At 40.3% G+C, this 10,567-nt stretch overlaps 1 protein-coding gene across 2 annotated transcripts; it reads left to right on the top strand.

Annotated features, from left to right (window-relative positions):
- The first annotated feature begins 4,195 nt into the window (after nucleotides 1-4,195).
- Nucleotides 4,196-7,983, top strand: SRSF1 (serine and arginine rich splicing factor 1). Of its 2 annotated transcripts, XR_003964871.1 has the most exons (5): nucleotides 4,236-4,517; nucleotides 4,928-5,112; nucleotides 5,486-5,658; nucleotides 5,860-6,542; nucleotides 7,462-7,983. XR_003964871.1 is itself a non-coding variant. In XM_030296752.2 (4 exons), exons 1-4 carry the CDS (start codon nucleotides 4,324-4,326, stop codon nucleotides 6,052-6,054), a joined length of 747 nt encoding a protein of 248 aa, XP_030152612.1. In that variant the 5' UTR covers nucleotides 4,196-4,323; the 3' UTR covers nucleotides 6,055-7,981. The 2 variants fall into 2 exon arrangements, 1 of the variants encoding a protein (XP_030152612.1); XM_030296752.2 differs by having other exon boundaries at nucleotides 4,196-4,517; nucleotides 5,860-7,981.
- Nucleotides 7,984-10,567: the final 2,584 nt, after the last annotated feature.

Below are 10,567 nucleotides of genomic sequence, written 5' to 3' on the forward strand. Positions count from 1 at the left end.
GGAATAGAGTCATGCAAGTGAACTGTTCCTGGAGGGAACTCCTATACACAGCAGAATCAAGTGCTCCTAATCTTTGGGTCTCTTCGCCCAGAAAAATAACAGTTATCCCCAAGGAAGACAGTAGGGATTGACACGTGTGTATGGAAAACAGGATTTCCAGATTTGGAAAGATGTATTTCAGTGCAAATTACTCTAGAACACTCCTAATCCCCAATGCCCTTAGAGAAATGGTACTAAAAACTAAAATGGTATTTAAAAAAACACAATTTTATTGAGTTATAATTTACATACTATACAATTCATTCGCTTTGTGTACAATTCAATTATTTCTAGTATGTTTACAGAGTTTCTTAACTATCACCACAGGTATAGAGATTTAAGTGTTTGGCAAATCACTGAAAACCTGCGTCTTGTAATTTCAACTTTCATGGTAATTAACTCTTTGAATTTTTTTTTCAAGTAATTATTTCCAGGATAAAATATAGTGCTGACACTAGTATATACGTACTAAATTGAATCAAAAGGCTTGAAAATTTTTTGAGGAAGTTTTCATAAATAGCGACAGTGCTGAAAATAAGGCAGTTTCTGAGAATTAAGCTAGTAAAATCTATACTTAGTAGATTAGTTGGTTGTGGGACCAATCCATAAACTGCCAGGTGAAGTGTTAAGTGAGGAGTTACAAACACTCTGATCCTTAATTAGATGAAGATGGGGGTGCCTGGGTGGCCCAACTCCTTGATCTCAGCTCAGGCCATGATCTCAGGTCCTGAGTTCAAGCCCCACACTGGGCTCTGCGCTGGGCATGAAGCCTACTTGAAAACAAACAAACAAACAAACAAAACAACAACAAAAAGATGAGGATATAATCTCAGGATGCAAGGTGAAGTGGCTGTAATTTGGTCCGCAGACAATCTAATCCATTGTCTAGTATACTGTTTAGACAAAGTTATGTGCAGATTAGCCTACGGAAAGAGAATTGCCAATCTTTACCCAGCATTGTCCAGGGAAACAGACCCACAAAACCATGGGGGTATGAGTTTTCCTGTCTTTGAAGGAGTATACTCTGAGATGGGGCAGGGATCATTTTTTCAGGCCTCGCCATTGTCTCAATGAAATCTCTCAAAACAATTCGCCTCATTTTGCTTTGATTCCTCATTTACTAAGCAACTGTCTGATATGCTTTCCAGACCCGCCAAAACAGTTATCTTTGGTTGTATAATTTGAGCATCCTGGCTACCCAAAAATTAATCTGTCCCCAACAAATGAACAAATGACTTGGTTTATTTTCTTAGTTTTTGCTCTTGTGGACTAAAATATGTTACTCAACCCTGGGACATTGATATTACTATCACACCCGGAACCGTAATAATCACCAAACTAATGTCATCCTGGGAAATCTCGATAAACGGCCAGACTTTTCCTGCTACATCCTGAACTCATCATGGACCCCAGAGCCTATAATTTGGTTACGTTCAAATACAATAAAAGGAGCCAACAGAGGAACAAGAATGTCTTATTCACTCTATATTAAATTCTACTTGGGGCGCCTGGGTTGGCTCAGTCGGTTAAGTGTCAGGGTTCATGTTCGGCTGGGTCATGGTCTCACCGTTTGTGGGTTCGGCCCGCGTTGGGCTCTGTGCTGACAGCTCGGAGCTTGGAGCCTGCTTCGGATTCTGTGTCTCCCTCTCTGTCTGCCCCTCCCCCACTCACACTCCGTGTCTCTCAAAAATAAATAAAATTTTTTTAAATTAAAAAAAAATTTCTACTTGTATTCCTCTGAACTGAACAAAATCAGAAATGACTGCATTAAATTGGACAAGAATAAATCAAAGCCAATTCACAATTTTCTTATTTTTCTGGAAAAAAAATTTCTTGAAATTAAAAGCAACTATGTTTAAATCACTTATTAACATTATTCAACAGATGAACTTGAATAACTCTTAAGTGGAGGTATAAAATAACAAAGTGTGCTAACTAAATAACTATTGAATGAACCAATCAATACGTGATATGCCTACAACTTTTTAAAAAACTCTAATCTCTTCTGCTACTAACTGAATAGGACAGGGCTAGAAACTGAATCAATTTGTCGAAATAGTGTCTTTTTTGGTCAGCTTCTCATTTTAAAAATGATCAGGTTCTTTTGTTTTTATTAAAAGCTCACTGTCAAAAAAATATCATTGAAGGATACTCAGTGAAGGATGGTCTGAAAGATAATCTGTCCTTCCCTCTAACATTTTCAGAGATTTTTTCCCCCTGTGAGAATCTAGACACCCCTTTAAGAATCTGATTACAATTTCAAATCCTCTTTGAAGAAAAAGTACATGCACATATACACATAATTTTGGAAACCATCACAGAGAGTTCAAACACAACCAGAGATCCTCTATGGGTCCGTTGAGGATCAAATTGAATTTGTATTTTGGGATCACTCAGACGTTTGTAAAATGCACTGTCAACTTTTAGAACTAAGAAAACATGCCATTCTCCTAAACAACCTATTTATTTTCTAATTTCAAAGGCATTTAGACTTTTGAATAGACTTGTGTTCCCTTCTTTACCATGACTTCCGGAATGAGCGGAGTGAGACTTGCAGTGCATCTTTAGGAACCGATCAGGATATTACTGCTGGCATTTTGTGTAGTAACCTCACCCTGATTTCACCTTAATCCCTCCCTGCTTATTTTCCCATTCGCCCTGAGTTCTTGGTCCAGTTCTAATAATGTTTTATGGTATCTCCGTAAATTGCCTCACACACATCCTTGGGGACTGTTGCAAACAAATACAGAATATGAAGAAAATCATCCTTAAACACAGGGTGCAGATGTTTTAGCATATTTATGACTGCAAGTTTTCTTAAAAATTGAACTCATTACTAATATTTTAAAATCCCAACACTTCACATAAAAATCCAGACTTCAGGGGCGCCTGGGTGGCGCAGTCGGTTAAGCGTCCGACTTCAGCCAGGTCACGATCTCGCGGTCCTTGAGTTCGAGCCCCGCGTCAGGCTCTGGGCTGATGGCTCGGAGCCTGGAGCCTGTTTCCGATTCTGTGTCTCCCTCTCTCTCTGCCCCTCCCCCGTTCATGCTCTGTCTCTCTCTGTCCCAAAAATAAATAATAAAAAAAAAAAAAAACGTTGAAAAAAAAAATAAAAAAAAAAAAATCCAGACTTCAGAGGTCTCTCTAAACAAGTTCCTAACTCCCTGGGCCAGCAGGCAAGAGGGCTCAGTCCTGAGCAGCAACAGTGGTCTCCAGTGGTCACAGTTCTCACACATCCATTTTGCTCGTTTATATTACCTGAGAGGCCCGGAAGGAGTTCATAAAAGGGAACAAACTTCAAGATTTTGCATACACACACACACGCTTTTCTCGTTCTTTCAAAGGGCTGGATACATAACAGGCACGTCACTCTTCAAGCCTTCACTGGACCTCTCCTCTGCGGTAGGGCTAGGCAATTAAAGACAAGCTGAGGTCTGAGTCCTGGCTGACTGAATACAGCTCAAACCACCGCCACTACATCAAGGTGTGTTGAATTGAGCCATACAAAGTTAAGTTTTAAACCGACGGTGGAACGGTACTTGGTGCAAAGTATTTACCAAGGAGTCTAAGCTGGGTTGCCCTAAATTAGACCCTTATCTAAGCAGCTCACCGCCTGAGCGCAGGAGAAGGGGCGGGAATACAAAGTCAAGCCTCGGCTCCTGATTGAATCACAAGCCTGAATCACAAGCGGCGGAACTCCTGGACTAGCAGCACTCTCCGAGAATGTCCGCGTTTCCGGAGCAACGGCCCCTTTAACTCCGCCCCCGGCAGTCTTTCCCGCCAAAGGCCGTTAACGCCGCAGAGCATTGTGGGACACAGCTCAAGGCTAGGTTTCACCAAAGGCTTTCAAGGCGCGGACTTGTTTTTAAAAGGGACTCGTTCCTGGGAAAGTTGACTATCCTTTAAGACTCGTCAGGGATTAGTAGCCCGTTTACCGATGGATCTGTGTTTAATTCTTACCAAACGACTGGTCACTTCACTGGCAAGCCACTCCGCAAATCGGAACGCGGGGAACTTTTTTCTCCCTTCGCGCGGAGGGTGACGTCGCACGTGCGTGAGCGTACCTATCGCAGTGCCCGTTACGCTCTTGCGCGTGCGTACTGAGATCGAATAGCTGCTTCCTCCCGCTTCTCTTCCTCCCTCCCCCCATATCCGTGCGCCGAGCTGATAAAGGCGCCATTTTGGAGGGGCCGCGGGAGACGTGGTGTCGCTGCGGGCTCGCTCTGCCGTGCGCTAGGCTTGGTGGGAAGGCCTGTTCTCGAGTCCGCGCTTTTCGTCGCCGCCATGTCGGGAGGTGGTGTGATTCGTGGCCCGGCAGGGAACAACGATTGCCGCATCTACGTGGGTAACTTACCTCCAGACATCCGAACCAAGGACATTGAGGACGTGTTCTACAAATACGGTGCTATCCGTGACATCGATCTCAAGAATCGCCGCGGAGGACCGCCCTTCGCCTTCGTTGAGTTCGAGGACCCTCGGTGAGGCGGCCCGGGGCTTGCGGCCTTGAGGCAATAAGTTGGGAGTAGTTGGGAAAGGCCTTGATACAAAGAATGGGGAGGTGGGCTCTTAGGTTGGGGGTAAGACGATGTCGCCCATGCAGGAGTCGAGTAAGGAGCCGAGTCGCTGTGGCTTCTCTGGTGACTGGGCCCATGGACGTCCCCAGAGCGGACTTTCGGTCTCGGAGCGGGAAACTGAGGCGCTGAGGGCTGGTGTAGTGGTCGGGAACCTGGCGTGCTTCTGGGTGGGGGAGGGGCCATTCCTATTATGCAGCGCATGTGGGCTCTTCCATGCTGGGTGCGCATGTGCGGGGGGCCGCTAGTTCCCGACTGAGTTAGCTGCCCCTCCCCGGTCCTTTTTCTTACGCCTTTTGCTTTCTATGATCACGCAGAGACGCGGAAGACGCGGTATATGGTCGCGACGGCTATGATTACGATGGATACCGTCTGCGGGTGGAGTTTCCTCGAAGCGGCCGTGGCACCGGCCGAGGCGGCGGCGGGGGTGGAGGTGGCGGGGCTCCCCGAGGCCGCTATGGCCCCCCATCCAGGCGTTCTGAAAACAGAGTGGTTGTCTCTGGTGAGTTTACTGTTCGTGTGGGTTGTTGAGAAGGGACAGAAACCACTTTGAAGTTTTTCCTTGCGTGAGCAGTGTTGACAAATGCAAGTTTTTGTGATAGGTCTTAAATTAGTTGCTCGGGTAAATTTAGTAACAAGGAACACTGTAGTGGAGATATACCTGTTACCACGTAGTTATTTACTATTAGGTTGAGTACCTAGAATATGAAGATCTTTGCTTTGCAAGTAAGTTTGGACTCTGGATTCCAGGATCTTAGCAGCTCTTAACCTAGGATCTTGAGTCTAATTAATTTTAAAGTAGTTTTTGTTCTAGTGTAAATTTCAAGTTTAATGTGAAATATAGAGTGAGTGGTGTTGAAAAAATACCTTTTTAGGACTGCCTCCAAGTGGAAGCTGGCAGGATCTGAAGGATCACATGCGTGAAGCAGGTGATGTATGTTATGCTGATGTTTACCGAGATGGCACTGGTGTCGTGGAGTTTGTACGGAAAGAAGATATGACCTATGCAGTTCGAAAACTGGATAACACTAAGTTTAGATCCCATGAGGTAGGTTTTTTACACTTACTCTTTTCTTTGGCCAGAATTGGATACAGTGGTCTTAACAGTGGAATTTGAAGGTAAGATTCAGGCAAGGGTGTCCAAGTAAAGTACCAGATTTCTGGTTTTAGTTACATTGTATTCGTTCAGCATGCCTGAAGACAGGTGAAAGCTTAGATCTTTCAATCGAAAGTTCTGTCTATTCAATAGGGAGAAACTGCCTACATCCGGGTTAAAGTTGATGGGCCCAGAAGTCCAAGTTATGGAAGATCACGATCTCGAAGCCGTAGTCGTAGCAGAAGCCGTAGCAGAAGCAACAGCAGGAGTCGCAGTTATTCCCCAAGGAGAAGCAGAGGATCACCACGCTATTCTCCCCGTCATAGCAGATCTCGCTCTCGTACATAAGATGATTGGTGACACTTTTTGTAGAACCCATGTTGTATACAGTTTTCCTTTACTCAGTACAATCTTTTCATTTTTTAATTCAAACTGTTTTGTTCAGAATGGGCTAAAGTGTTGAATTGCATTCTTGTGTAATATCCCCTTGCTCCTAACATCTACATTCCCCTCATGTCTGATAAAATGTATTTTAAGTGATGTCATAGACAGGATTGTTTAAATTTAGTTAACTCTCCATGCTCTTCAGACTGTGATATTGTGTAAATGTCTATTCTGCTCTGGTTTGTGTGAACTGGGGATGTTGGGGGGTGTTTGTGGTTATCTTACCTGGGGAAGTTCTTATGTTTATCTTGCTTTTCATGTGTCTTTCTGTAGACATATCTGAAGAGATGGATTAAGAATGCTTTGGATTAAGGATTGTGGAGCACATTTCAATCATTTTAGGATTGTCAAAAGGAGGATTGAGGAGGATCAGATCAATAATGGAGGCAATGGTATGACTCCAAGTGCTATTGTCACAGATGAAATTGGCAGTATTGACCTTATACTAAAAGGCAAGGGTTTAAAGTGATTATATACATCTACCTTAAAACACTTGCAAACATCTTATGCAGTTATCTTTAGCTACAATTGCTTTGCTCTTTAAACCTTGGCAATTGTGGCAAATGTTACATTGCCCATTTTGTAACAATTTATTTTGCTCCCTTCCCCCCTTTTTTGTTTTAATAGGGACTAATGTGGGAAGAACTGGCTAATTTGTCACAGTGCTTAGTTACAACTGTTAATGTGTGACCTGCTGTTGGTGTACATGTGGGTACAGGGTGTCTTTAATTCCAACCAGATAGAGTATAATATCAATACTGCTAAATCTGCATGTCCTCTGTGTGACTGATATAGCGTTGCTATTTCATTTTTTTAAGACAAAATGAAAGCAAAATAGAGAGTTCCAATGTATTGGTGTAGATAATCTAGTTGGGAATACTTTTTAAGTCTCACTTTCCCCTTTTAACTAATATTCATAATTGACTCGTTTAAAACACTTTAATTTACAAATTAAATTGCAGATGGGAGCATTAGGTTTAGTTTAGACTTAGGGTGGGTAGCAATACCAGTAAACTTCAACTACATAACTTTTTGCAACCACAAAACCTGTAATACGCTGTACAGTAACAAGTGTTGGCATTATCAGTTGAACTGTAAATATAAAATGCTTCTTCCAATTAGTCTCTATGATGATTAAGTTTCTAAAATTTATCTGAACACCATTCAGAAACTTGTTTTGGGGAATTTGATAGTTATTGATGTACATCTGTTAAACTGATGACAGACATAACTCATCATTCCCCAGAAACCTTTTTTGATTACAGTATCTAACATTTTGCCTCCTCTTTTTTGGTTTTGCTGGTTATAAAGGTTTGGATTGGAGAGGGCTCACTGGATCCCAATCCTTGGAGCTGGATCATTGGATTCAAATCATAATGTGGATAGGATAGGGAGGATGAATTACAAGGATTCATGGAGCGGGATCAGATTACCAGGAACATAGGAGTGGATTCCTGCCCCAACCAAACCGCATTCGTGTGGATTTTTTTTTTTTTTTATTCAACTTAATTGGCTATTCCAAAGATTTTTTTTTTCCTATTTTTGACGATTGGAGCCCTTAAGATGCACGATGGAATTGTGTTTTGCATTTTTTGGTAAAAGGAGCAAAGCGAGGACCTGGAGATAATACGCTGGAGCAATCTCCTTGGAAGGATTCAGCACGAGTAGATGGTAAACATTTAAAGGGGAAAGGGGGGGTTTGTTTAAAATAGTAAATCAGTAAGTCACTTCTAAATTTAAAGAACAAAATTGGAGTTGAAGAATAAGTAGGTTTCCAATTGGCTATTGCCGTTTTTCTTTGAAAAAAAAATAAACATTTTTTAAAAAACTATGCATGGTTGTCCTTTTTCCTCTTCATGTAAAATTTTAAGTGGGTGACTATCCGTTAATACTTTGATAAGATACTGATTCTTGTGTTATGTATTAGTAAATTAAAGCTTCTTGAAAGGTAATCTCTAATAAATGGTATTAGCCATCTCTTAATGTTAATTGTAAAAGTCTTCAGGGAGATAAGAAGGAATTTGGTGTATATGATATGGTAAATGGGATGATCTAGTTTCCGAAAGATAAGTTTCCCGTACTTTGATAAAAATGATTAGAAATTTATAGATGTTTATTTTTTGGTGATAATCTAGACAGCATAGGTTTTTGTGCAAAATTTGGGTAGTGACTAGTTAATGTTAACTTGGGGATAGTGTTGGAGATTGTCAAGCTCTTCTCAAAAATTGGTAAGTATTAAATGTTCGATTCACAGATTAGAAACAAATTACTTTGTTTTGAAATGTGAATACTACACTAGTATATTAACTGCTTATATTTGAGTGAATTATTGTTAATAAAAAGCTGGGCTTTAAAATGTTGCCTGTGAACCCTTGTCAACCATAAGATTATTCTGTATCCAAAACCTACCAAAGCAGTGATTTATAGCTTAGTCTGCTAGTTCTTGTATCTTTTTACTTGACAGCCCCTTGGTGCTAAATTTTTAGTGAATTGGGGAAGTAGATTTTTAGTTAAAATCCCTAATGTTTTTCTTTTGATTTCCTCATAGCTAGTCAAAAACCATCAAAACACTTTTTTGCACCCAAAAGAAATAACTAAATCTTAACATTTGCCTTGGATGCTAATCAGAGTTGGAAGCTGAATTTAAGACCACTATGCAGGTGACATAATTTCAAACCTAGAAAAAACTAGACCTGATCTTGGTGGTAGAGGAAATGGGCCCCGAGAGAGATTTGCATAAGGGCACCTAACCAAAACATGTAGATGAACCTTGTGGAATGTAGGAGTAAGGGAAGGGATCTTAAGTTCAAAACAGATTCTTTATTTAAGTAAAGAACTTGGTATAGACTAAGAAATTCACTAGTTTTTATGCAAGAATTCAAAATCCAATGTTCAAGAAGTGGAAAGATTTTTCCTACTAAAACTGACAAGTTCTGTTTTATGTGTAGAACATAAGTATTTTAAACAACTAATTTTGGGAAGGTTAATGTGAGCTAGGCTTAAGCCTGTGTTCATTGAATGTGTTGGAAATCAGACCAAGATGAAAATGCCTTCACTCAAGATTGAGTGCATTAAAACTAAGTTGAAAGATGTACTCTACTAAAAATCATAGTAGTTCCAACCTCAGTAATTGAAGTGAGATGGGAAATGTGTCATAAATAGGCTGTCTGAAGATGAGAGAACTTGACTGCATATTTATGAAAGATAGATGGGTGCGGGTCCAGACTGCTGGAAGCTGTGAGGGGAGATGTAGGCTTTGTTGTTTTTGTTTTGTTTTTTCCAGTCTTAGGAAATGAGTCCTAAACCTCTCCTGTTTTGGCAGCTACTAGAAGAAAGTCACATTGTTTTAGAACTAAAAAAGCTGCCCTGTATTGTTCCCCTTTTCTCTCCCTATTTGTGTCTCCTTAGAATAGTGTAGGGAACCTATAATTAGTTTGTTATTTTCTAACCAAGGAAAAACTCCTCTAAGTCTTTCTAAGAAGCAATTATTTTTCATAACGTCAGATTGAATAACCCACCTTGCTGTTCAGCCCACATCCTTCTGGAAACTAAAGGTAAGAAACCCATTTTCTGATTTGTAATTGTTTGGGATCTGAATTTTATTTTAAAATTTTGTTTAATAATTTTTTTAAGTTTTGTATAACAGATTTTCCTCATTTAAAATGTTTTTTCTCCTAAGTTTTATACTTTTATAAATTTTGAGTGTTCCCGTGGACACTCCTTGTAGTGTTTAAGTTGAATAAGATGGATTTAGAATTTCAGCTTTCTCAGTTTTATCTTTGAAACATCTTGCTCATTAGGGCTGACGTGGGGTTTTTTTGTTTTTTTTCAAGTTTTCTGTGTAGATGAACTGCGTCTTTTCACTTTGTATATGAAGCGCTGAAATTACAAATTAAGTTATATGTATGTATTTATCATAAGTAGTAGTAAAAGCTATTAGGCTGAAGTTCTGTTGTTACATAACCATCCTTTGGTTTCACTTAGTTTTATCCCGGTATAGAGTGCAAAGGCAGAAAACAGGTTCACAATCTCTTATCCAAAAAACTCTGAAAACAAAATTTGTTGTTGAATGTAAAACCTGACCAGAATTGATGCCTTCATTTTGCACTTTCTGGGGCTACGCGGTCTTCTGCAGAAATATTGGTATTTTGTTACACAGTTACCATAGGCTTTGCTGAGGGTGTTAAATGATACAGGGGCTATATACCATATATTTTAATATTATAAAGTGAAAATGACTCTAAATTTCAAATACATTTGCCTCCACAAGTTTGGGTAAGAGATTGTAGAACTAATAGAATGAAGAGCCAAACCTGTATAACTTTGGGCTTGTGAGTGAAAAACCTGTTAAGTGTGGATCCTTTATTGAGATGTAAGTTCCCCATCTTTTTAGGCTGAAGCAGCCACGAGAAAAAAG

Source organism: Lynx canadensis, chromosome E1 (assembly GCF_007474595.2).
Source record: "Lynx canadensis isolate LIC74 chromosome E1, mLynCan4.pri.v2, whole genome shotgun sequence".
Taxonomy (NCBI): Eukaryota; Metazoa; Chordata; class Mammalia; order Carnivora; family Felidae; genus Lynx; species Lynx canadensis.